A 27,468-nucleotide genomic window follows, 5' to 3' on the forward strand; every position below is an offset into this window, starting at 1 on the left:
AGTATCTTCCCCGTGTTAATTTTTATCACTGAATACAAAGACATTGTACAGATTCGCGCGCATTTTACTTATCAACTTAACAGCCATCATATCCCCGGCTTGTATACAGTTTTATGGTGAATGCTCTTATTCTCGAAAATATTAGTAACTTTAAAACATTTTATTCTATAATTGTTGTTGTTACATAAAGTTGGTTATTTGTGTTTTATACCGTTACGTTATATTATTATGAAAAAAAAGTTATAGAGAATTGCTTTATTACTATTAGTCTGCAAAGTTCGAACTCTTTCTACAAATCAAACAAACCTTAAGGTTAAGATAAAACCAAATAGGTACCCAACCATAGTAAATAATAGAATAATATCAATTATATGAAATTATCCATTTGTGTTACCAGATAGTAGTTGTAAACCGACTTCCATTTACTTACTGTCGTAAGATGTTAGATCAAGAGAACGAGTAAGTGGAGTGATAATAATTCACTTATTTCTTGTTTTATCTTTCACGACTACTAATTGTTATTACTTCAAAATTGTATTTTATGTCAAACGTGTAATTAATTAATGATTTATGTTATTAATTTACTTAAAAGAATGATGAACAGCAAAAATGAAGACGTAACACCACCAAAAGTAGCAAAACTACACATCATGTCTATGGCAAACAGCGACGATGATACTGATGATGATGAAAATGATGAAAATTTAACATACGAACAACTTCGAGAAAAAAGAATGAGGGAAAATATGGATATGTTTGAGTGAGTACAATATTTAGATTATAATATATAAGTTAGGCTCAACCTTATATATTTAATTAAAAAATGCATTATTGTTAATTATTTTTTGATTTTTATTTCTTTAAATATGTATTTTAAGCCTGAATAAGTAATACTATTTTATTATTTTGGAAGTATGCAACTGTTAAATTTGTTGATATCTTAAATTGTACCAAATATGGAACATTGTGCATCAAAGATGTATAGCATGAGCAGATATAAACAATAAATACAATTGTTCCATACATGGAACATTGTGCAGTGAAGGGTTAAATAGCTAAAATTGTTATATCAAAGTTTAACTTGGCCACTGATTGTTTTTTTCCTGAGTCCATGATTTCTAGATGCCAGCTGGTAAATAATAACCTATACCTCTTCCTTTCAGGAGTATTAAATTAATAACTTACAGTAAAAAAACAAATACAATAAAAAAAACTTTAAGGAGAAAATGTAATGAGCCATTTTTTTTTTTAGATTTACGGGAGTGAATGAAGCTGCTACTGCTTTGGCAAATACTTTGAAAAAACTAAAACCAGTAAACAAAATAACTACTAAAATTGTGTCTAAGCCTACAAATACGTAAGTATTATGCTTTGTTGTTTTTTATATTACTGCAAATGTTTTCTAAATTTAATCATATTAATTTTTAGAGCTTTGCCCATTAGACGCTCTATGAGAATAGCAAGACAGTCTAATCCACTAGAAACCACTAAAGAAGATTTAGATGACACAAACCATTCTTATCGTTTAAGATCAAAACATACTTCATTATTAATTAATGAAGATGAAAATGATTCTGAATTAAACATAAATGGTACAAACATAATAGACTATTGTTTCAGTATTATGTCTAACATAATAACATTGAGTATATATTGTATTATATACTCAATGATAATAGTTATTCTCTTAAGTATAAACCAGTTATGCTTAATTTAAAATACATAACACATCAAATAAAAAATATACTTCTTGACACTTTTAGACCCTGTAGTTATATCAGAAGAAGACTCTGAGTTTTTTGAAAAACTTAACTCTGACTTAGCTATAAAAGAGCCAGTTAACGACTATCATTCATGTGGTATAAGGAGGTATTATTATATATCATTAATTTACTTTTCAAACATTTGTGCAACATTTGAGTTTCAAACTAATCTATATACATGTATATAAATGTAAGAATTTATACAAAAAATGTCTCATAAATCAATATTACTTGATACATTTTAGATTTACTAAAGTATTAAAAAGCCTTTCCATTAATGAAATGCCAATGAAAGTCATTAATGACCGTATTTATTCACTTGCCATCCATCCTTCAGAAAGCTCACTGATTATTGCTGCTGGTGATAGAAAAGGGAATATAGGTAAATATTATGAACATGTTTTATGTTTAAAAAATAATAACATATTTGTGTTGCTTAGATCAAAAAGACTCGTCAAATATTTTGTTTCTTATTGGCTAGCTAAGTGTCATTTCTATACAAAATACAGAGTGTTTTAAGTTACTTGTTTTTTGTCCAACTTTACCAGTTAACATATTAATGACCAATTTTACTTCTTAATGGCCCAAACCACAGATTTTGAATATTAAAAAAAGTGGTCTATCGTTTAATTATGTGTTTGTTAATTTTATACATAAATATTTATTATGTTTTTTTTTTTTTTTAGCATTATTTAATCAAAAAGAAACTGATGCGAGAGAGTATCGGGTACACCATTCACCGGTTAACTGCCTATCGTTTTGCTCTTGGGATCCTTACAAGTTATTCTCTACTAGCCATGATGGATCGGTCAGATGTGGTGACATTGTCAAACGTACATTTGACACTGTTAGTAAATATTACATAATAAACTTAGTCATTTTTTTTTATACTAAGTTAAAACTAATAACAATATTTAAGGAAATACTTAAGTTTTCTTAAAAAAATGATAATAAACATTTTAATACCATTTATATATAAATGTATTGTACTATTTATTTATTTAAGTTGATATGATTGAATATGTTATGTAGATTTACACATCTAATTTGTGGCCAAGTGGTTCAAACAAAGACAGCCATGTAACATGGCATTCAGAGTACGAAAGAAACCTCCTAATAGGTTGTGGTAGGTAAAATTTATTTCCGTTATTATTTATGTTGGACACAAATGAGTAATTTAATGAAACGTTAATAATTTATAATCTATGTTTAGGTTCTGGTGATGTAGACTTGATAGATACACGCACTCCAATGAAAGTCCAGGGTAGAGCTAGTTGTCATCAGAGATCAGTGCGCACGGTCCAGTCGCACCCTTTGGAAAAACATTATTATTTAACTTCATCCGGAGTGGGGTAAATTCTTGTATTTACCTTTATTGACAATATTTCCAAACAATCCTAATACAAACATAATAATTTTACAGAGAAGTATTGTTAATGGACGTAAGGAAAATGACAACAGAAAAAGTCGATCCAGTTCTAAGGTTTGATCATCCCAGAGCATTAACAAGTGCATTCTTCTCGGCGACTGGTATAAACATGGTTACGACTTGTAATGATGATCAATTAAGAATTTTTGATACCAGTCAATTGACCACTGCTTCGGGTAATTTAGTCATATATATATATTACATTTTTATTTATCCTATCCAATTTACTAAAAATAAATATTAATTCTTCACTGCTATTTAATATTTGTAAATGTTATAAATTTATCATGTTTAGAAGCTGTACGCACCATCCCTCATGACAATCACACTGGTCGTTGGATTTCGGTGTTCAAAGCTAAATGGCAGCCAGGCAGAGATGACACTTTTTTTATCAGTTCTTTGTTAAAACCTAAAAGAGTAAGTGTTTGATATGTTTTTGTAACATTTTAAATTGATTGTATTTATAGAACATTTTCAGCAAACGACAGAAATTAGAATTAAAAGCAGATTTTTTTAGATTACGACTTGTATATTTTATAGCGGTACACAATCAGTATTTATTTATTTATAAGTATGCTCATTAAATAATAATGCATTCTTATGTTATCTTATATCTGTAGAGAATGTAGGCCGTACACATTACACTATACCCAGTTGTTAGCTACCGAAATGTCTTAAAATATTAAACTATGCCAAAAACATAATTTCGCAAATAATTATTTCTAATTTTCTTAATATTCTTGAATAGTTGGTTGACCAAGGCCAATGAATTGAGTAAACTAATTACTTTTAAGCCTGTTTCACAGCTCGTCGGTCCTTAAGTCTTACGCGGAATTTCCAAGGGAAACGTTAGGTATGAAATGACCCTAAAATTTATAAGCGTCACGTTTTCTGTAGTTTGTTATCCATGGAGGATTCATAAACAGTGGACTAAGCTGTGAACTCAATTTTTGTACCCGCTAGAACATTTTTGTGTGACCTATTTACACATTTACAAATCGAGTCAAAATAATTAACCGAGTTATACCAATTGACTTTTTTAACTGCAGATTATGTTAATAATTTTTCAAATATATTATGTTAAGATCACTTATTTGACAAGTTTATAAGTCACAAAAATATTTCATTGTAATACAATTATTTTTTTCATAGTGTATAAAACTGTAAATTGCTTAACTGAGTTGACATGTTTTTTTTTTATAGATGCAAGTTTATGATTCCAAGGGAGCATTGTTACATGCACTTATAGCGGATGATGTTATGACAACCTACTGTCCAGTAATTGAAGTCCACCCTTCACAAGCCATATATGTAGGAGGAAACGCTTCTGGAAAATTACATATATTTAGCACAGAGAAACAACTACAGTAGTTTGTAATTATACACAAACGCCTTCTCATATTGAGATCAAACGTCTTAATACTTTATAAGAAATTTTACTCTTATTTATACTTATTTATGCTCATAGTTATTTTATTAGAAAAAAATCCTATACTCGAGAGTATTTTAATTGAAAACGAGAAAATAAATTAAATATTTAACTATCATTTGTTTAATTTATACAAACATTCGAATGTATTGTAAAAACATTTTTAAAATAAAATAAGTTATTCTACATATCACTATTATATGTTTTGCTTAAGTTAAATTTTTTTTTGTATAAAATCTCTATTCAACATTTTAGCCAGACATAATTAATAATTATTTTAAATTTGTTATCAATTTTTCTATACAAGGTAATTTTTTTAAATTTAACCAGGCTATTGTTGCAATACATTAAAAACTAATGTACAACTAAATTTACAAAATTATTTTTCTCGCAAAGTTACATCGAACAATTTACTTTTCTAGAATTTTTTAACTGTTTAATGATTACAATTAAGAAATTGTCATCTTCAATTTCTGGCCACACTAATAAGTAATAAAAAATAAATTAAATCATAATGAAAACAAATTTTTATTCTCTTCAATTACTGTTAAATGCATTGAGAATAAAACAAATTGAAGATCAATAATTCATTTGGTAATCCAAAAAAAATACATTATCATACTTTTTGTTTTACATTTAATAAATGTTAACGACAATTTTCATAGAATCATCGTTTAAGATCGCCAAGGTCTTCAATGTAATCCTCATCAATTTCCGGCCACTTTTCAGGAATAATATCAAACAAGTCATCCTTGACATCCCCTTGTATGACAATTTCATCGTCACCCGTCACACTAGACCCACAGGCGAATTTTGTACCGAAAAACTTAGCTGCTACTTTCAGGTCGATGTTAAAAGAGTTTAGGCCCGTAACAACAGTAACAGACTTCTTTTTGCCACGGGGTGCTCTCGACAAACACACCTTAAACAACGGTCAAATTTATCTATTAAGATTATAATAGTTAACATTTTAAGCAAACAAAATGTGTATTTACTTGTTTTGGTCCCTCTTCTTTTTTTTTGGACTTCACCATACCTTTGCCACCACGTTTCTGACGTTTTTTTTCGTCCGAGTCGTCCCCACCAACCGAACCACTGGCTGTCATTAACCTATTAAATTCATCGGGCAAATACTTCTCTAACCATTCCCGACAACGTTCTGTGTCTGAAGAAAAATCACAGTACTCCGGTGGAAGTGAACAATTTCCACAATAAAATACTTTAAGTGGATACGAAGGTTTAGAATCTGACTCCTCCTCGGCCATTGTACTAAAATAAAAGCGTCAGGACTTTTTTATGATAAGTGAAATTAATAAGGGGTATTACACAGTTTTTTTGGAATTCCAATTAGCTGACATTAATTTAAATGTAATTACCCAGTTACCCAATAATTATTTGGTACTATTTTTACTACCTAAGCAACACACAGCCCTAAGTTTAGAATAATATAAATCATAAGTATTATTTTTATACTCACATAAAATCGTTTTATTTATATGATTTGTAATTATTATTTACAAGCATTTACAATCGGAGCAACTTAATAACAAACGTTTAACGTTTTAGACTAGAAATAAAATAAAAAATAAAAAATTCTGTATGTAGTTGAAAGAATAACACAATGTTATCAATCTGGTAAGCGTAACTGAAGGAAAATTTGTCATAAGAACATAACCTAAATTTAGATAACGTTGACTATCACATGGAGATTGTAGCATTCTGCTGTAATCTAATCTGTGATTGGAGTATCAATATTTTTTTGGAGGTAATTTTATCATCTAAATACCCATTGCCCCGGTGTTAGTTATATCATAATTAAATCTTAAATACCCCCCTATTTTTGTATACAATCTTCATGTACTTGCCTAAGTCTCATAATTCGTGTAATTTTAACTCTCTTGGTGAATGAACAGTTGTTAGTTAGTAAGTATTATTATGTTTGTTACTCGTTTTCGTTAAAAAAAGTCAACCACGATTTTACTAGCTCATTCTACTTTATATTTGAAAGCAATAATGTATTTTAAAAAAATGTTATGAACTGGAAATACAAAAACTCGATGAACTAATACTTGACTACTATTTGTGAACAATTAATTGCTTAAATTGCCTAATTGTGAAGTATTAATAGCAGGGTCGACCTGTCGCTTAAAGCACCTCGTATTCTAAATCTCTAAAGGGCCCCCCAAAACAATTTTATATGTACATTTTCTATATCTAACAAATTTTCCATATTATATTAAATGCCACGCTGATTCTGATTACTTGTCAATGCTTAAATGTAATTAGGTAGAAATATATTTTTTTAAGGTTTGTTAAACAATCTAGAATAAACTAGAGTCTATCGTTAGCGCTGAAGATGACAACATTGTTGCTTAAATACGTATACGTGGACAATTTATTATTTAATGGTTAAGGGTTTTTAAATATTCTTTATTTGTTAAACAAACTTAATAAAATAAAACGGCAATTTTTAGCTGAGAAGGTATCTCTGAAGAGATTATAAACAATACCCCCAATCTTTCCGAATACACCACCACATATTATTGTACACTTGTCATAATAAATATCATCATCAACTAATATCATGTGTGTTATTTCCTAGAACTATTCATAATATACATTTACAATAGTAAAGGTGGTTTTAGTTATTAGATTTTTGTTTCTGAGTTCATGTTTTGTTAGAACAACTATAATTGCTTTTTAATAATATAACTCAATAATAAAATTGTAAATAAAACAATAATAATTATTTTATTTTACAGAACATCCATAAAATGCAGTCATTTTTAAAAACTGGAAAACTTAACCAAGATCAACAGGGTTCGTCTGATGGGCTCGAAAAATCTAAAACCGCATATAGAGGAATATCCGATAGTACGACTCCGTGGGTTGAAAAATATCGTCCACGCACAGTGGACGAGGTATCCGAACAAACTGAAATTGTGGCTGTCCTAAAACAGTGTTTGGAACAAGGGGCCGATATGCCACACCTGTTATTTTATGGGCCACCTGGTACAGGTAAAACTAGTACCATCATTGCAGCTGCCCGTCAGCTGTTTGGAGATATGTACAAAGAGCGTATGTTAGAGTTGAACGCGTCCGACGATCGGGGAATTCAAGTTATCAGAGACAAAGTAAAAACGTTTGCACAACTGACAGCGTCTGATAAAAGACCCGATGGTAAACCTTGTCCACCATTTAAAATTGTTGTACTAGATGAAGCCGACTCTATGACAGCGCCAGCTCAAGCCGCTCTTAGACGTACTATTGAACGAGAGACTAAAACTACACGGTTCTGTCTGATTTGTAATTACGTTAGTTGCATAATAGATCCGTTGACGTCGCGTTGTTCAAAGTTCAGGTTCAAACCGTTATCACATGACATAATGTTGGCACGCCTGGAACACATATCGAAAGAAGAGGGTATAAAATGTGCTCCACGAGTGCTGGCAAGACTCGTGGATGCTTCGGGCGGTGACATGCGCAGAGCAATTACGTCTCTCCAGAGTACAGCTAGATTGAAGGGAGAAGAAGGAATCGAAGAAGATGATGTCCTCGAGGTCATCGGCACAGTTCCGGACGTATGGTTGGACCGGATGATCGAAATGGGCCGCACCAATGACTACCAGAAAATGGATGGTTTTGTAGAAGATTTAATATTTGAAGCTTATTCGGCTACTCAGGTTTTGGAACAACTGCACGATAAGATAGTGTTTGCTTCAAATATGACTGACAAACAGAAATCGGCGATTTGCAGAGTAATCAGCATTTGTGCTTATAGATTGCAGGAAGGTTGCAGTGAATATGTAACTCTTTTGAATTTATTATGTTCTATAGCTCAAGCGTTAAAAATGTAAACGAAAAAAAAATGTTAAATTTACATTGTACAACATTTTATTTCATTTTAATTATTTATTTTTGTCAGTAGATTTTATAAATGTATTATTTGTTACTTTTATACATAGCAAACAAGGCCATTACAATAAGACATAATTATAATATACTCTGTAAATTCAATAAAAATGTAATGTTTTATGTACATAGGTACATCATACATGAGAATAACTGAAATAATACCGGTTTTAAATATTTTATAATTAATAAAACTAAGTTATTTTTTTTTTTTTTTTATTGTAATATTAAATAATGAAAATACCTACTCAAATGCTCATAATAATGATTGTATTTTAATAATTATAGGTATAATTTGGACAAAATACTGTCATTGCCGGCTAGATAGCGATTTATAAATATACACAATATTGTTGTAATTTATATTCAAACACAGTTAATTGAGACTTATCATTTTTGTCTGCAACTAATTTTATGTTGTGGGTGAGAATATAATTTGCAATCGTTTAATTAATGTAACTTTTGATCACGAGCCAATAAAAATATTAGATTTAGATAAACCTAATAATAAAAACAGATTTTTCTTGTTGTCGTGTTGATTTCAGCAATAATTTTAGTGCCATACTAAAGTAAATGTATAATTTGTCATTTCTACGGTTTAATATTTTCCGAGCCTTAATTATTTGAACATACAAAAAAAGGTGTTACGCTTATACTTGTATTTAAAAACTTTGTGTTATTGTACATCTCGAATTATAAAAATGTAATAAAAAATGCTAAATGTATCATCCCATTTTCTAAACACATAATATAAAATTCATAGTAATTTTGGAAACAACCAAGTAAATAAATGTGATCTCAATTTTTCACAATTTTGTTTAGTTTTTACCCCCATAAATATTTTATTCTCTCTAACAAAACACATTTTTAAAATAATAAAATGAAGTATTAAGGAATATTGAACGATATTTCATATTTTGTTCTTGGACCCAAATTCGATAAAAAGTTTGTTTTTGTCACGGCATGTAAATTTATTTTGATAAATAAGCAAAAGTTTTGCAATTAAACGATTATAACGTAATGCAAATTTTGTTTAATCTAATTTTGGTTTTTTTTTGTTATTGAACTGAGAACCAATAAGAACCTGATGTTTCTTTTTAAAAACATTTGCAAGATTATGTTAAATACACAATTCAGTCATCATTTTATCGCGAACCACTCGCAGTGTATCTCTTAGCGTTTATTAAGAATTTTCATTTTAATGCAATATGTGTGATCTCAATTTTTCACATTTTTTTTTTTTTTAGTTTTCACCTATAGCTTTTACAATACTTCAAAAATAGTCATCCTAAACTGGTTGTCGACATTTTTAGTACATTAGGTTTCCATACAAATTTTTATAATAGTTTTTTTCATATATTATACATCTTGAGAAATAATAATTATTTCTATAATTATTATACTCGACCATCTGATTTTTTTTTTAATCTCAAAAATTGTTTATATTTCTATAGTTTCTTATTTCGGTCTCGATATTTTGAACTTAGGCTTACTTACATATGATTATTACAATTGAGTACAGGGTACAGTTAGATACCAAATCCATAATCAATTATTATGCCAGTGACAAATTTAACTGATAATTTCTATGGGCAAAGGGGAAAAACACCTGTATTTAGCATACTATAATTATTATTATTATATTAAAAAACGGTTTTGATAAGAGGACATTAAAATAATAATTTCGCCTTGCTGAATGGCAAAACACAAGACTGAATAATTAAACAAAGAATAGAAGCTCATTCTGTTTTCGGTACAGTGTAATAGTAAGTGACTGCAGAAATACACACTTAAATACTAAAATAATGGCGTGGAAGTGATTCAATTTAACTGACTGAATTAAATGCATAATTAAAGTCTTGTATGAAACTCAATTATGGAATATACAGGAAATAATAGCTAAACAAATTGTCATCAATAGTAAATGGATAGATACCGGATGGAAATAGATTACACAGAAGTATTAAAGGGTAATTATAAATACACAAACGAGTATTTAGATTTATTAAGTAAGGCGTTGAAAAAGATAAAGCTTGAGGTGAGTAGAGAATCTAATATGTCATGCAAGTAGTAAACAGAAATACAATTCAGATAACGACACTGTTTGTGTATATTGAGAAAACTACTACATATACTTCAATTATGATCATTCTGTCGAATTAGTTAGATTATTTGACTCCTATGTTAAATATAGGACCTCTTTAAACACAAAATGTGCAATCCGTTTCTGGCCAAAATCTAATGTGCGTTTTTAAACGCTGAAATCGAATGGTTTCTATGTTGACTTCTGCTCGTTAGTTGTTTAATAACAAGCTGTGTGTAACAAATATAATAGGTTTATAGTGTATTAAATAGTATTAGGTTGATTTCTCGATAAAAAAATAGCAAGTAGCTGGTATTTTTATTTCCAAAAGCCAAATTCGTGGCAGTTCAAAATGCTAGGCAATGTGATATCCACAGGAACGTCAGCCATTCTGGGAGGAAGTAACAGTTGGCGATTATTTGGAAAAAAGGAACAATTTACCATCACAGTGTACCACAACATCCCTCAAGTAATTTCAAAAAAAGATCCTAAGCCTGGATCTTTGCCTGCAGGTTTGATGGTAGGTATTTCCAAGTGCTATTATATAACACAATATAATAATTTGTTATTTAATTTTAGCATTTAAAAGCATAACAAATCTCTTAATATAATAGTATAATCTTACCAAGTCCGAATCCAATTATTACTAAATACTATTTACTAATATTATAATTTGTTTTTTTTTTTAGATTTACTCATAACAAGAAGTGGTTCCCCACCAAGTGGCAAGTATTGTGTGGATTAGGTCTATGTACGATGATGTACATTTTGTTCTCAGTTCTCTCCTTATAAACCGCAGTGATCCTGTCATTATTGACATTTGTTTTTTTTAATAAAATTTAATAGTCCACACACACACTAGTAGTGCAACACTATCAATTAAGTACTTGGACGCCCTTACCACACATTTTTGGGTGGTTTTACACAGTAAATATATAATTTAAAACATCATCTTACACGGAGATACCACTTGAAAAAAAACGAGCCAAATACTCTACCCCATGGGTGGTTTGGAAACGAGTATAATAAGGATATATTTTAGCCTTTAAATTGTGTTGAATATTTGTGTCCAATACACGAATAATGGCCACCACCAATTGATCGAGCCCCATTTTACACCAAACGGTTCTGATTAAGACGTTATTTATGAAAATTACAACATTGTTGTTTGTATAGTAGTAGGTAAATGCATTGTACTCGAAACATCATTATAATTTATGGATAATCCTAAAGTTTTTACCATGGCGACCGTTCCACCGTGTACCGAGACGTTTGTTCGATATGACAACGTTAAGTTTTCTTAAAAATTACAACCATAATAAGTTAACAACAACCTTGACCTGCTGTCGTCTAGGAAGTTAAAAATCGTCGTTATAATAAGTATACTATTACGATCGGTTAACTGTGACCAAGTCAATAACTCGGAAGACGTTAGACCGTTTTAAATTTAGTAAAGATTTAGTATGTTTTTAAAAAAAAAAACACAACTCCATGCCTTATATGTATAATCCTCGACGTTCGACTAGCTAGAATTAACTACACTAACAGGTTATTACTATAGTATGTACCGGATATATATGTAAATAATTATCTTTCTAATCGGTTCCGGTTTGAGTGGTAATTTGACCGTAATACGATTACATTGACATACATATAAATGTGTTTGGAAGCATACAAATAAGAGTAAATAGACTAGTGAATAGGTTTTGTAGCAACTGCTAATTATTAGTACATACTTATTACCTACACATAATACACACCTTTAAAATACACCATTTGATTGCCAATGTCTCGTGGACGATATTCCGTTTATAATATGTTTGTTTTGTCGAGAAATTGATGGAACTGTAATTTAAACCACCTTATCCTGTAAGGAAAAATCCTTGATTTTTTTTTTTATATATATTATACTAATATGTTATACAATAACAATGATGTAATTTTAAATTCCACACGTATTTACCTGATACCGAGATTTAAAATGACATCATCGGTTTTGGATATCAAAGGTCACATTCCTAGTAAAAAGTATTACTTCGAATAAATTGTTTAATATTAAGTAGCATTCAATTGATCCCCTTTAAACTTGAGCAAGCTCAACTGCAAAACAAAAATGCTATGACTAGAAACTTTAAATTTAGTTCTAAGATAAAATACTTGCAAAAAACATTTGAGTATCGAACCATTATATTTTTGAACCATTTTTAACTTATAGCCAAGTGTTTGGTAAAAGCCGTTTGGTGAACATAAGATTTACTTTTGATTGAATTATTCCTATTAGGTATCATTTTTTTATATAATAATTATTACTATTACAGTAATATTGTGGTAACAAACAAAATTTCTCAGGCATAATTATCCACGCTAATATAATATTTAATAAAGCAGAGGTAAACAACTTCATTAGTAACCTAAACGTGCAACACACGTTTAGACACTATATAAATCTTAGTTTGTTATAATAATATATACAGTTTGAACAGAATTCGGAAATTAGTTTATTAAATCAAATTTTTCTTGTAAAAATCAAACTTGGTGCACAAAACAACCTAATATGAGAATTTCATAATAGTATACCTATTTTATAGTGTACTCTAGAATAATCAATACCTTACCTTCATAGTGTTGTCGTATATACCTATAAGTGAACCCGTACTACACTGTTGGCTTTTTTTTTTTGTTTCTATTTGCCTTTTGCATTGTATTTTTAACCTATCCGAGTACTACTATTGTTCTACTGTTCACAGTAGTATGCTATCTGGTTTGTATTATACTTACCTACTTTAAAGGGAGTTAGGACAAATAGCAATTATCAACGTTTTATAGACGGAAAATAATTCTATATATGAGTTGATTTTATTTCATATTATATCATTGCTGGTCGATTAAATAATGTCGTTGTCAAGGCAACGCGAAATAACTAAGATAAATTAAATAGGTACTTAACCCAGAAACGAGTGCAGTGAGTGTGATTGCTATGCTCTCCAAAACACATTTAACGAAGACAATCATCTTCTTAATTAATTACTATTAAACAATCTGTTTTTCTGTACTCTGTATCTAGTATAGCTGTATGATTATAAGCGTTGACCTAACCAACTGGACATTAGTTAAAACAGTAGTCTTTAAACAAAAGGACCGACGGCTTTATAACAACATTTTTTTCACAACAGCTGATGACTGTTTTTTTTTAACAACGGCAGTTGTGACGGGTCAGAGGCCAGATATTCAATATAGATATTATCCAGTAACAACTATAAGCATTTTGCACACCTTGCAACAATCAAATAGTATAAAAAACCGACTTTATCACTTAGAATATCATGTACATTTTATTTCCTAACAACGCGTTATAAAAATTGCAAAAACGATACATATATATATATATCGTCGATTTTTTTTTTTTAAATAATTATTAAGGTAAACAAAGCCTGTTCATACAAAAAAAAAAACAAAAAAAGGCAATTTTAAAAAGCTAATTTTTTCATCAGCAAGTACACACACTGGTCCACTTCAAAACCGTGCAAGTTATTGGGGTCGCCCAAGAGCCGCATCAAAAGTCCTCCAAACGACACGTAGGCGGCGCTAAAAAAAAAATAATAAGAATAATGATGAACAATGTTTGAAAAAAAAAATGCAAATCCACACACACAACAATTTGGTCGTTTGTTGTGTAAAAGTAGGGAGACTAGAAATTGTTAAAATATACAATTTTTGTCTTAACGGAGTAGTCCGCATTCACTTTTACAATAAACGACACAATTATTAGTAGTGTCGATAATAATAGTATTGGATCTGGTGTAATATTGTGTGACATGCAGTTTAAGTGCATTGTTAAGAGGCACCCCAGGCCCAATTAACACGGGCAAGATACTTATCACATAAAAACGCGACGGCCATAGTCTTAGAGCGTCGCAGTGTGACCATTTTCGTAAAACTAAAAGTAGAGTATAATTACTGTTATACGAAAGTCAAAACAATAATATTGATTTAATGACTGGTAAAATTGCTTCAAGAGGTTTTAATATACTTATATATATATATATATATATATGTAATAGCAATTGAAAAATTTAAGTTATAACTAATTTAAACGAAATATACATACATTTTATAAAATACAAACCGTAATATCGATATTTTAAATTGATAGCACTAAATAGATAAGAAAAGGTAAGGGTACGGTCATTGTATGCCTTTTCAACATGGCCGTCACGTTTTTGTTTACTTTTAGAGTGACCCTTCTGCTTTTATCCATTCTGTGGTACATATTATAACGACAATCGATTATAAAACGTCGGCTCGATTAACCACCGACCTACTGCGTGTGTGTGTATGCTTGGTGAACTATACTATTGTTTTTTTATCAATTAAAAAAAAAACCTATTAAGTGATATTACACAGTATAATACAAGATGTACACATATATTTAGGTCGAAGGCGCTACCGCAAGTTTGTGTGAAGACAATATTTATTATTATATACATACATACATATTATTATTACAATAATACATTAAGATAATTAACAATTGCACATAAATTACATAAAATGATTGTTTTTGCTAACCACCGCCGTTGTAGTGTAGAAAATGACTGGGCGCGCAGTGGAATGTGTTTAGTGGTCGTGAGTAGCGTTCAAAATCAATCTACACAACCAGCTAATCACACTGCCACTGCGCAAACTCCAGCCTGACACACATAGTCTTCATCGTGCCTGTATACCTTCTTATTGTTATTGCAAAAAAAATTTGTAAACAAAATTATACACATCAACAGTGGCGCAATTAGGGGATGGGGAGGGCCAAGTTTTCTTAGTACAACCGTTTAGGAAACCACCACAACCCTCCACCTGCTGTCAACGCGACATCAAGGTGTAATTGCGCCACCGCATATTATTTTAATCTTATTGATAGTTTTACAGACAATATGTTTATTGTGGTTTGCAGTGTCTTAAACATATACTAGGTGTATAAAATTGTCATCGTTCACCACAATGTACAATTACAGTGCAAAACACAAAAATTCTGACAAAACGAAGAGAACATAAGACATAATAAAATCGTTGTTTATTTTTTTGTTCTGCAGTGTAATTAGAGCTTTTTAACGTTAACACAAAGAAAATTTGATTTGGTTGGATTAATGATGGTTTGTGGCAATCAGCATTCAGCGAGTCTGCTGTCAGAAGGGGCGTAGATTAGATTAAATTAAAAGGAACGCTTTACCACAGTGATAAACAAGAACGTGTCACCATCTGGTGGCATTGAGCAAGTTTCCAATTAATTAGACATAAAACGTGTTCACCGAGAATTTTTTACCCAATGCCGGTTTCTCTTGGTGTTAAACAACACAATACACTTGTTAAATATGGTTTTTATTTGTATTTGTGGCTAAAAAAAAAAATCAATGGCTAAATATTAAAACAAAAATAGTACCACCTTCCTTTCGTCTACACTTTTTAAACATTCATAAATCATAGACTATGCAAAATTGATTTTAACACATCGTTTCAAACAGAATTTTAGATTCGAGCCATCAAAGAAATTGTCTAAGCTAATTAAAAAAATAAAAAACATGGATTATAAAACAAGGCGGCCATGTTTTTTAGTCCAGAGAATAATATTTCAATTACTATCTGAGCTTACCTTATAAGTACATAAGCTATATATTATATATACTATATACTTATAAGGTCTACTGGCATAACGTATGCACTTCAACGATAAAAAGAATCTGGCATTTTCCTAACAAGGATATTGTATGTGATGTTTTTTAGAGAGAGTGTGTGTGTGTGTTTATTATAAGAAGGCGTTCATATTGAACGTTATACAAATATGTATCTCAACGATTGCAGCGTTTTGCACCAGTGGTCGACTTGATAAAGTTTTTGGATCACCTTCGGTAGTTGGGTATGCAAAGGACAGTGTACAATATCGGTTTCAATATCATCCGACCTTGCTAGGTGTATACTTAAACCTTGAACGGTGATAGCACATATATTTATATTGCTGTTATATGTTTGAAATAATTATAATGCATACAGTGTGAGCAACGAGGGTTTGTCAGAGGTACACCAGATTTACATTTAAAAATCAATCAAATCCATAAAATATATGCATACTATCTATAGCATTGTCTACCGTGTCGTTGGGCATATTATTTAGAAGTTTTTGAAATTTGATGGAGGCAGCATTTAGGCCTAGTACATATTTATCTATCAGATTTAATTAATATTGTACACCGCTATGTGCGTTATAAGCCTAACAATGTTTGGTAAACTCCAATGATTATACAACTCTACATGCTATCGTCTTGCACTTGAATATGATAATACTAAGTCACCCGCATAAAATAATTAAAAGGATGGCCAAAATACCTATATAATTGACAAGAAACGACAAAAAAGCCAATAGGCAATGTGTACATTTTGTAAACAAATGTTTTTTTTTTAAAACTATTTTTATGTTTTCACTTATTTCAAACAAATGACGACTATAGATTTTCCAAAGTATGCTTAAATGCCTTTATGTACATAATTCAATCAAACTTTGAATACATAAAGAATTTAGTTATTTAGACTATGTTTCTCGCTTTTGTAGAAAAGAAATGGACTTAATTTAACTTTTGACACTTATCTGGTAGCAAATAGTTTGGTGTTTTTGGCATACAATGTTTGTACAAAAACAAACAGATTATTTCACTCTTTTTAACATTTCAATAAAGGTAAGACAAACTTAAGTAACCACAAGTTTTTTATAGATTGTAATATTTACTCTAATTTTAAAAACATTTTTAGTATTTCAACATTAGTTAACCACACAACAATAATAAGCTGGACAATTATAATTGAATTAAATATTACTTTTCCCTTTTTGGAAAAATCATCCATCATTCGTTGAGCGAAAACTTATTATTTTCATAAATACCAACTAAACAGATCAAATACAACAGTTGCACACCACTTTGCATAGATTTGGATAAACGACGTTAACCAATTAGTCTTTTGGTACCGTATCAAAGCTATAAGAAAAAAAATTGGTAAAGTGAGTAGCATTTTTTTTCCATTCGCATAATTTAAAACAACTTGTGTTTTATACAAAAAAAAAAATTATGACAATGCCATTCAAGTGTCATAATATGACACTATTATGATACCAAGATATTTGTGCGGTTAATGTAGGCAGGAATGTAGTAAATCGTGTGCCAAGATAAAGCCATGTTATAATTTATACTATACTACTATTATCTAATATAATATAACAATAATAATAATAATGTCTAATCGATGGAATCACGTGGATGGAATGCGCCTGGCCGAATAGGTGGCAAACGCCGAGGTCTTAGACAATAATTCAAAAGGACAACGATGATAATTATTATTAATGTTAAACCGTAGGTCGACCTTTCTGCCCGCACACACATTATATACCTCCTTTAACCGCCGTCGTCGTCAAATGGTAATAAATTGTTCATTATTAAAAAAACATACACACAGTAGTAATAACCGCCGTAGTCGAGGCGTACATGCGTTATTATAATTGATATATAATATTATGCTGGTCGTCGCCGTCGTGTCGCTTTTATACCGTCGCCCATATTATTATACACTACGGTTTTTATATATATATATATTTTTTAAACGATGACCCCCGTCTGATGACCGCCGATGGCAATAATTGTAACAAGAAGGCTTTCTTTTAAAAAAACAAACAAATTACAAAAAAAAACCGAGACCTGGCAATCCCACCCCCCCTTTTTGGTGCCCTAACCTATCCCGGGGGGACAGAGAGAGAAACGATACTACACCTGTGAAGTGAGTATAATATTATCAGCTAAAGATTACTGGCCTTTTACCCACTGTTGTCTTCTTATCGCCAAGAATGCGGAAACGGGGACCCGACGACGACACGTTGCTGTTGATAAAAATCGCCATTGAATTTCTTGGGATTATATTATGTGTGTCGATAACACGGGGCGAACGACAACAGCATACATATTATTATTAATATAATATGTTAACACCGATATGCCAATTTAAACGTCAAGTAATAAGAGCAAAAAAAAAAGAAAGTTCAATTATAAATCCAATTAAATATTATGTTGGATTTTATTTTATTTACCAAGAAGATAGACGAGTTCCACGAGGATTTAGTAACCGAGAACGCCCTACATACATATTCATGCAAACCACAATATTCAATATAATGTTAAAATTAAATAACAAGTTATAATAGATCATAATAAAAAAATTAAAATAAAGTAATACATTATATTGTGCAGTACCTGATTTTTGTTTATAATTAATAAGTACAATAATAATAATATATAATATAATACACATGTAAAAATAACAACTTAAAAACAAATATAATATATTATAATAACTATACTTAGTAACAAAAGCAAAACGAAAATAAAAAAACTATTGGGTAGACCTATTACAAGTGTAAAGCAGTGGGGTTTACATAATCGAATCCATCAGTGGAACGGCCATGTATGTAGTTATTATGTAATTGTGTGCATGCACTTACATTGAGATTTGGATGTCTGAATATACATCACAGACATTAATTAACACTTATACAGATTCGCTAGTTTACTGATATAATATATATTATAATTAGGTAAAATTAAGGGTTACAAAACGATGTAACGTCCACCTATTGGAAACGATTATCTCCTCCTCTTAGGTTTTTACTGTTGACTTTCAAAATAAGTTCAACGCTGCAATTGGATATTTTACATACAACACACAAAATACATAAACAGGTCTAGGGAGTTGTTTGCCTACACATTTTAATAGCGTATACACTTACAATAACATTGAGAGAAAATGATTCACATCAACAAAACCAATATCTATTTAGGTACAAATATACAACAACAACAACAATGGCGATATCGCAACAGCGTTTTAGACTATATTAAAGTCATACACACACACACACACATACATACATACGTACAATTAGATATAAAGCACATAAACTCCATACCGCATTAGTAAACGCCTAGAAGAAACGCATCATCATATTGATCGATAAGAGAGTATTGGGCTAAATGTACGAAAATAATAATATCACGGACAACAAACAATGTGAACTTGTAAACGTACTTACGACACACACACAAAGTGGCTGCCCTATTATAAAAATAGACCGACCCAGTTGGAAGATGAAGCAATAAATTATGTACTGACTAAATCGACCGTCTAATTAAGAAAATTCACAAAGATTTTAAGTAATTGCAAATATCATTGGTTGTTTTTGTTTTAAAATAACTTGGCTAGTAAACAAACGTAATCCAAGGACAAAAATAACACCGAACGCAGCTGGCAGCAGCAGCTTCTGTTCGGTATCTAAGTTAACCGGTTTTACACATTCAGACACCCGACAGTAGCATAATACAATATATTAAGATGGGCACACACGTTGCTTAAACGTATAGAAGAAAGTGAGGCAAAGAAGGCGCCGAAGTGTCGTACCAGATAGTGCATTTACATGATTTGAAATATGCTTAAACGACGTCCGGGAGACCATCGCGCGTTTGTCCATGTCAAAAACACTTCTGGTACGGTCTTCGAGCACCGTGTGTGTGCAACTCAAGAAGTCGGCCGAAGCTGTGGATGGCCGGCCGCGTTGAACAGGCGCACGCGAGTTTCGGGCTTGACGACGAATCATCGACACAACGGCAATTATTGAAATGCACACGCGAGACTAACTAGTTATATACACAATAATACACGAACGCGCGTACCGCTTAACACCGACTGGCGGTCCGTCGAACGACTACTACTACTACTACAACTAGTACTGTGGTAAGGCGGCGAAACTGTGGTGGGCGCCAAAGCAGCGGCGACGGCCCGTGTTGCCGGGCCACCACAACGTTGCACAATGCGCGCACACACCGCCGTCGACGGCCGAGTGCGTGCGTATGTGCAGCGGCGACGGCGGCCAATAACGCGTATCGTCGGCGGCGCGCGCGATGCATCCACAGACGGCAGCGCGACGTTTTTTCGCGTCTCGCGCGTCCTTTACATAACGGCCGCCGCCGTTGTTCCACTAAACTCTCTTCCGTTTCCACCACGTCGTCCGGCCGCCCTATGATAACACACAGATACCTCTACTATACCTGCGATAAAGATATGGTAGTCGCTGCTACCGACGCATACCGAAAAACGGCGGCGGCGTCGCGGCTGGCTTTTTGGCACTACCGCAACGGGTAAAAATAATTGGCGGAAACGCGAAGCGCTTTTGTGTCGACATTTTTAATTGGGCGCGCCGATGAAATTCGCAATTAACGCGCCAAGTACGCAATTAGCGTACGTAAGAAGTGGCGTCGTTGACAATCGGAAAAGTCTAACCTCCCGCGTTAAAGAGGCTTTTGGGTGTTTTAGATAGAAGAAAATTTAAAAACGTTTCTCGGTTAGGTTACAATAATGAATTATTTACACAAAGTCTTAAATATTTGATGATAAAAAAGTCGGCCATGTATTTCTCAGCGCCGGATCGATAACGGACAAAGACCAAATGGTGTTAACATCATCATCATCATCATAATATAGATTAAAATAAAACAAAGTCCACGCTATACCGCGATGATTAATCGTACATTAAACCGTGCCAGAAAAATGTACAAAATATAATCATATGCGATAAATCACACAATCAACATGATAATATTCAACGATGTCACCTACGCGCCGTTTGTCCGTATTGCGGCCTCCTATACAAACGGTGTGTACTGTGTGAAATTACACATACCTATACCTATACCGAGATAAGATGCCGCGTATCGATTTCAACAGACTTTGTGATCTTTACACGCCGAGTCTAAGGGGTCATCATCGTCTCTGATTCGGGGAAACGCCCGGATTGTGTGTAGAAAAGGTAAGAAAAACACAACAGTTCAAACGAACACTAATTATCAACTATATTTATTGTTATTATACAAATTTTCGGTGTTGAAGAATTTGCAATAACAACAATAGGAGAATTATTTTTCAATCGAGACCAAATCGGGACACATGCACACCGAGCGGCGCTTAAATTAGGTTCGACCTATGCCGGACAAGTTGGCAACGGGCTACACATTTGTGCTATCAATACAGACATGTGTCCTCCTAATCGAAACGGACGTGGCCCAGTTGGCACAAGGGTTAAAGTATGCGACGACTGCGATGCGTATACATCCATTATTCGATTAATATAGTGCACACATAGTGTAGTCACCTTTCCTACACCTTGTGTGTGTGTAAGACGGAGAAAGAGAGTTGGGGTTGAGGTAAAAAAAAGTATTAGAAACGATTTTTAAGGCGTAGCAAAAATAAAATAGGGAGGGTGATACGACAACGTATAAGTAGACTCGCCGCAATGCACCACTGACCCAGTTCGTACTTGGGGTTTCGTGCCACGTGACTTGGCCCTTAACAGCACCCCCCCCCCTGCCCATTCTCTGTTTCTTCCCTTTTGTCCCGTCTCTCTCTCTCTCTCTATCTCTCTTTATTGGCACAGTCGAGTGCCTTAAGCTGGTACACGCCGGGGCATAATACAACAACGGTTGTGCGGCAAATCGAACATTGCCCGTTTGACTTGCACACGTTTTTAGCCAAGTAACATTTCAAATATATATATATGCTTAAAGCACCTATCCGACTGATAGTAATCGGCCAAGGTCTGAAAATGAGCGTACACAAGAGACAGACAGATAGAGAGGACGCCAACGCGACACTATAATATTTTTATTATTATGTTAATATAACACACCGAGTGTGTGGTTTAGCGAAACCAACGGAAAAGGAACGGTTAGCATTTAGCTTAGGTTAGGTTTCCGTTTACAAGGCCCACACTTATATCCGGTTGCACTGCAGTACACCGGAGCCTCTGAATTGCCTACACACAACGCCCTCCTCTGGGACGTCTTAAACTCTATTCTGGACGTGTCGTTGTGCAACGGTTTGTGTTGTCTTGTGTGGGTTACAAAACGACATTTATTTCGTTGAAAACAACAGAAATTAAGAAAACATCCGATAGATCCTGACACAATAGTTAAAATGTGTAACCAAGGTTTGTAAGAACAGAAAAATACATATATTGGACAAAAGACAAAAGGGAATTTTTGCGCCAAATAATCACAGAACGGATAAATGCAGAACGGTCACTTTCAGTGTAAACAAAAACAGCCTATATCTGGTATATTACATGTTGTATCTAAACTAATGACGGGAATCCGAAAAACACTATTTAAGCCACTTGAAAATCTTAGAAATGTTATTACAATCAAAATCTAAATGTAAAAAATCCATAGCACTTTATCGACGTTTGTTTTTCTACACACCCACTTGTGCATTTGCGCCTTTTTATGGACAACTTACTTTGAAGAAGAAGAAACAAAAAAACGGTAACGCTACGACGTTATAGGACATGTTAAATGTGGCGACAGACAGACTGCACAAACAAACTCAAGGGAGGAGGTGGGGGAAATTAACACAACAAATGTTTTATGAAATAGAAAATCTAATGTGTTTTTTATACAATGTGTATTGTAAAATATGTACACTGTACGTGGCGTTTATAGAAACTCGGTTAAGTTTTTTCCACAAAGGACAGGCTGCTGGCTTTTATTGATTCAAGTGTACAATTAATTATATAACGCACTACACAGTCCACATGCAGACAACGTTGTTAAGTCATATATTACTATAATATTATGCTTTGATACTATCACGGTAATAATATTACGGTTTTATCCGACAAACATAATATCAAAGTCCTTTTAATTGTACATAATAATAATATACATAATGATACGGATAGTTTATTTGCATTTAAAATAAATCACGTGGTCCGTGCGGCGTTAAATGATCGATAAACTGTTATTTAAGCGATTAAAACCAATGTACCTTTTTATCCGATTTACCTAACCGGTAAACAATACTGGTATTACATGTTAGTGTAGTATGTTACATATGTAAGTGTATACGCAATTTTTTAATTACCTCGCCAACTTTTTCGAGACGACATAAACACCAGAGTGGACAAATAGCCACAACAGTCCAGGCTAAGGTTTTTTTTGGATACACTTAAACACCCAAGGTAGTCTACCAAGTGTTTATGCAAATAAACACTTGGTAGACTATTGTGAGTCATTTAGAGAGATATATCTCAAGAAGGTACTTTGCAATCATAACGAAAACCGTTATGGCCATACACACCTTGGATAGTATTTTAAGGCATGATAAATGTTTTAAATAAGTGTTGAGTTTTTTTTTAAAAATATATTATCTACAATATTAATTGCCGTCAACATCTATAATAACCGAATCCGATACAATTTCTAGACAGAGGAGACTAGCGCACAAGTCTACTTAAAACTATACACTATTAAATAACACATTACAGTTAATTATTATATTATGCTATTTTCTATTCGGCGAGGTGGTATCCCGTAGTGTTTGCTCTGCGATGAGGCTGAGATACCACCAGCTGTGTTCACTCTGATCTGTCGATAAAAAAAAAAATCGAAATGCAATAACAAGTTAACACAGCGGGGTTCCCAGACCCACACGACAGAATAATATGATCTTGATACATCTTGATCTTGATCACGCCATCTGGTATCGTCGGCCGGCAACTCCTCGAACGCCAATGATCGACAACAGATGGCGTTGCGTTTATCAAACGTGTGCCGACATCGCCATAAGATTTATATCCATTTATTCATTTCGGTTAGGTAGGAAAAAAATATAATTTATAATCCTTTCCAAAAAAAAAAAACTAAGTAGTATGGAAAAACGCCTCCGACATAAGACCTCCTAATATGTGTTATTATAAAATATGTATTTGTGTACTCTGTACCATTATCCACGACAAACACAGTCATGGCCACATTAATAATAGGTAAAACACCATACCATACAGCATACTTATCTTGTTTTTCTTGAATTTTGAACGCATAACATTATACTATTATTCGTACATATGCATATACTTACATATTACAATTATATTGCATACACACACAGTTACTAATTTTTTATGGGAGTTAAAGATTTTGGCCAACTAAATGTTTAGTTAAAGCAACTATGTATTTATTTAGTCATCCCCAACTATGTATTTTTCCCTGCATAGACCCCAAGTATCAGTTATGTAACCAGGTTTATTTTTCAGGGGAGTTAAATTAATAAACTCGGCTCGGTTATATAAAGCCTCTAGACAATGTGAAATAACCACCGTTTTTTGTCGGTATTAAGAAAAAATGATTAAAATGTCTTGTCTTTTTAAACGCTGGATGGAAGTTTATTTTATGTGAGAAAAGTAAAGCAATTAGCTTGTGAACAGAATCATTTTAATGATGACAGTGAAATAGGGCGCAGACATGTATCATATTTCTGGTTTTTTAAATAAATAAAAGTCGTTCTACTGGAAACTCTGGCAACGTCACCTTTGAAACATGTTGTTCCATTTCTTAAAGGGTACCCAAGGGTCCCTACCAATATTAGCCTAAGACGGCCGTGCAAATAGATATCACAGAATTGTCTATACCGTTGTGGCTTGAGGGGATATTGCATGCGGTCATTTTTAAAGGAGTTTTCTATACTAGGCAATATTTAAGGGGAAAAAGAGGCTTTAATTAATTTCGACCATGTCACTTCTTAATTTACCGTTTGTATAATTTGTATAAGCTTCGAGGTATTATTTTTAATATAAACAGTTTTTTTCTACAAGTAAAAGCCATTTTGGTTTATTTTAGACCGAAAAAAGGCCAGACAAAATTTAGACTACACAAGATGGTCTAATTTAAATTTGCAATTTTTTTTTTCTAAATTAAAACCCAATTTTATTTTACACATAAATAAAAAAAGCAAAATATCAAAAATCTGTTTCTTACATAACCCAGTAGAGTTGCCTTTGGAACTCGGTATGTCTTTGCAGACCGGAAATCGGACCCGAGTCCTAAGTAGTCAAAATGTTGTCTGGCTTTTTGGTAGACATTACAAGTAGTACTACAAGACTTACAGTTTGTTCTTGTGGGATTCCTTTGCTGTGTCTTCGCCTTCGATACGGTAAATCTTACCGTACATCACGTACTCGAAACTGTCGGCCCTGCAACCGTTCTGTTCCATTTCCACGGGGTTCCATTCGCCGGCGTCCGGCTGACCGTCTTCGCGCAGAGTTGTGGCCAAAACCAGGCGGAATTTATCACCTGCAACATCACACACTTACAATATATTATTTATATTAAAGGCGAACATCCGTTTTGGAAAAATAATAATTGTTTTCTTGCGCTTGGAAAAAAAAAATAAACACAAGTTTATTTCCCAGGTCGGAATTGGCCAATTACCCGAAAACCGGTCCACGTCGATACCCACGCACGCGCATGCACGTACAAAATAGGATGTTAAAAAATGAAAAAAACCGGTTCGATTTGCTGCTAAGATTTGCTATTGCGTTTTCGCTGAGGGAACGATAAAAGTAAAAACAATCAGCACCGTAGCGAGTAAGAAGAGTTGGTCGAGGAGGCCGCCAATAGTCATCGGTGGAGATTTGTCATCAGAGTTTGGAGGTTGTAATAGATTAACATTAAAAACGTCAGATTAACTTTGGAAGTGCAAAAAAAAATGCTTTTGTTTAGGGCCTTTATTGGTAGAGCATTTTTTTATTTGCTACAATAGCAACAATAATAGTGACTAAATTATGAAATTTTGACGATGAGAATAATTTAATTTTTTTTTACAGCAGAGCAAGTCAAACATAATACTTTCAATGTATTTTTACTGGCGACGCGACGGATAAATTACAAAAAAAAAATATATATAATTGGCAAGTATTATAAGATTTTCAACTATAGGAAATCATAGAAGTGGTCATTTTTTAATATCGACTACAAAAATCTGTCGGGCCAGCAAATACATTATGTGTATATATTTTGAAAAAAGAATTTACCGATAATTTTTTAGTTTTAAAATTCAAAGGCAAAAAGGGGTCAAGACTCCGATCCACTAAGATGGTTAGAAAGCTGAATACAGCAGCTGGCACAAACAAATATATAAACAGTAAACGTTTTGAGAAGGTATTCAAACTATAGTCAGCAGATTTTTTGATTACTCATTTAAAAAAACCGATTTTCTGTTGGAAAATAACCGCAAAAGAATTAGGACGTAGACTTGTGGTTTTAAAATCCAAATCATTATTCGACACGTTGTTACAAAAATCAACAACACACACACACACATGTATATATTGTTATTATTTTTCTCAAAAAAAGAGAGAGTAATTGTGTTCACTTATGAATCATATTTTTTTCCATCGAATCGTGCTAAAATATTATAGTAAATAACAACATCACAAAAAAACATCTTAAAATACATAAAATATTGTGTTATTGACTGAGAGCAGTGATTTTTCGAACACTAATGACACTATTTTTTAAATCCTTAAGTGCCCGTTATACTGACGCGAGTGTATAATATTATTTTGTATCTGTTTCTGGATATATATATGGACCTGTGTGTACCGCCATTAAAAAAATAAAAACCGGTTTTATTCGATGCGCTCAAAATTCGCGCAAAACAATATCATATAATGTGTAATACTATATAATAATGTTATTTAAAAGTCATAAAATAATCGTGTACCAACAAATTTAATATAGTTTCACCGAAAACTGTAAGAAAATTCATAAAAATAGAATGTTTTATTAAACAACAGAAATCATTGCAGAATTCGTACCAAGAAAATAGTGTACTTATCTTAAGATTGCAAGTACATATTGTACGATTGTCAGGAAAACCGTTCACGATTATTGCAAAATAAAACTACAATTTTACCAAGCTGTTGAGATATAATAATGCA

At 32.5% G+C, this 27,468-nt stretch overlaps 4 protein-coding genes across 9 annotated transcripts in view; 2 read left to right on the plus strand and 2 right to left on the minus strand.

Moving 5' to 3' along the window:
• Positions 1 to 103: 103 nt before the first annotated feature.
• Positions 104 to 4,817, plus strand: LOC126842371 (WD repeat-containing protein 76-like). Of its 3 annotated transcripts, none has more exons than XM_050579322.1 (13): positions 104 to 332; positions 398 to 459; positions 593 to 760; positions 1,253 to 1,357; positions 1,429 to 1,592; positions 1,764 to 1,869; positions 2,009 to 2,145; positions 2,450 to 2,610; positions 2,796 to 2,889; positions 2,977 to 3,115; positions 3,187 to 3,368; positions 3,488 to 3,609; positions 4,396 to 4,817. In XM_050579322.1, the coding sequence occupies exons 2-13, from the start codon at positions 440 to 442 to the stop codon at positions 4,561 to 4,563; spliced, it is 1,566 nt and encodes a 521-aa protein (XP_050435279.1). In that variant the 5' UTR covers positions 104 to 332; positions 398 to 439; the 3' UTR covers positions 4,564 to 4,817. The 3 variants fall into 3 exon arrangements, with proteins under 3 accessions (XP_050435279.1, XP_050435295.1, XP_050435286.1); XM_050579338.1 differs by having other exon boundaries at positions 104 to 312; XM_050579329.1 differs by having other exon boundaries at positions 104 to 459.
• Positions 4,354 to 6,241, minus strand: LOC126842390 (density-regulated protein homolog). Of its 2 annotated transcripts, XM_050579378.1 has the most exons (4): positions 6,099 to 6,241; positions 5,617 to 5,890; positions 5,244 to 5,543; positions 4,354 to 4,519 (listed from the first exon to the last, which is right to left on the minus strand). In XM_050579378.1, exons 2-3 carry the CDS (start codon positions 5,884 to 5,886, stop codon positions 5,289 to 5,291), a joined length of 525 nt encoding a protein of 174 aa, XP_050435335.1. In that variant the 5' UTR covers positions 5,887 to 5,890; positions 6,099 to 6,241; the 3' UTR covers positions 4,354 to 4,519; positions 5,244 to 5,288. The 2 variants fall into 2 exon arrangements, with proteins under 2 accessions (XP_050435335.1, XP_050435325.1); XM_050579368.1 differs by lacking the exon at positions 4,354 to 4,519 and having other exon boundaries at positions 5,131 to 5,543.
• A 147-nt stretch (positions 6,242 to 6,388) lies between these two features.
• Positions 6,389 to 8,725, plus strand: LOC126842388 (replication factor C subunit 4). The gene is made up of 2 exons (XM_050579352.1): positions 6,389 to 6,544; positions 7,384 to 8,725. Exon 2 carries the CDS (start codon positions 7,396 to 7,398, stop codon positions 8,476 to 8,478), a length of 1,083 nt encoding a protein of 360 aa, XP_050435309.1. The 5' UTR covers positions 6,389 to 6,544; positions 7,384 to 7,395; the 3' UTR covers positions 8,479 to 8,725.
• A 5,352-nt stretch (positions 8,726 to 14,077) lies between these two features.
• The window catches only part of LOC126838176 (DNA-directed RNA polymerases I, II, and III subunit RPABC3), a 37,721-nt gene continuing 24,330 nt past the window's right edge, over positions 14,078 to 27,468 (minus strand). For all 3 annotated transcript variants that reach the window (XM_050572353.1, XM_050572372.1, XM_050572363.1), the window contains exons 3-4: positions 25,633 to 25,819; positions 14,078 to 14,201 (exon numbers count right to left, since the gene is read on the minus strand). In XM_050572353.1, the coding sequence (XP_050428310.1) occupies positions 14,084 to 14,201; positions 25,633 to 25,819 (305 nt within the window). In that variant the 3' untranslated portion in view covers positions 14,078 to 14,083. The remainder of the gene's footprint in view (positions 14,202 to 25,632; positions 25,820 to 27,468) is intronic.

This window comes from Adelges cooleyi, unplaced genomic scaffold (genome assembly GCF_023614345.1).
Source record: "Adelges cooleyi isolate 19-005CV unplaced genomic scaffold, UGA_ACOO_1.1 ACOO_flye_CR_arks_rails_tigmint_CR_PRNA_108, whole genome shotgun sequence".
Lineage (NCBI taxonomy): Eukaryota > Metazoa > Arthropoda > Insecta > Hemiptera > Adelgidae > Adelges > Adelges cooleyi.

Excerpts from the sequence above, each read along its gene's own strand:
- LOC126842371 (XM_050579329.1), top strand. The coding sequence starts at position 440 with ATGTTAGATCAAGAGAACGA. Across the intron at positions 1,593-1,763 it reads TTCTGAATTAAACATAAATG|ACCCTGTAGTTATATCAGAA; the intron begins GTACAAACATAA and ends TGACACTTTTAG. Across the intron at positions 3,369-3,487 it reads TCAATTGACCACTGCTTCGG|AAGCTGTACGCACCATCCCT; the intron begins GTAATTTAGTCA and ends TATCATGTTTAG.
- LOC126842390 (XM_050579378.1), bottom strand. The coding sequence starts at position 5,886 with ATGGCCGAGGAGGAGTCAGATTCTAAACCTTCGTATCCACTTAAAGTA. Across the intron at positions 5,544-5,616 it reads AAGAAGAGGGACCAAAACAA|GTGTGTTTGTCGAGAGCACC; the intron begins GTAAATACACAT and ends CCGTTGTTTAAG.
- LOC126842388 (XM_050579352.1), top strand. The coding sequence starts at position 7,396 with ATGCAGTCATTTTTAAAAACTGGAAAACTTAACCAAGATCAACAGGGT.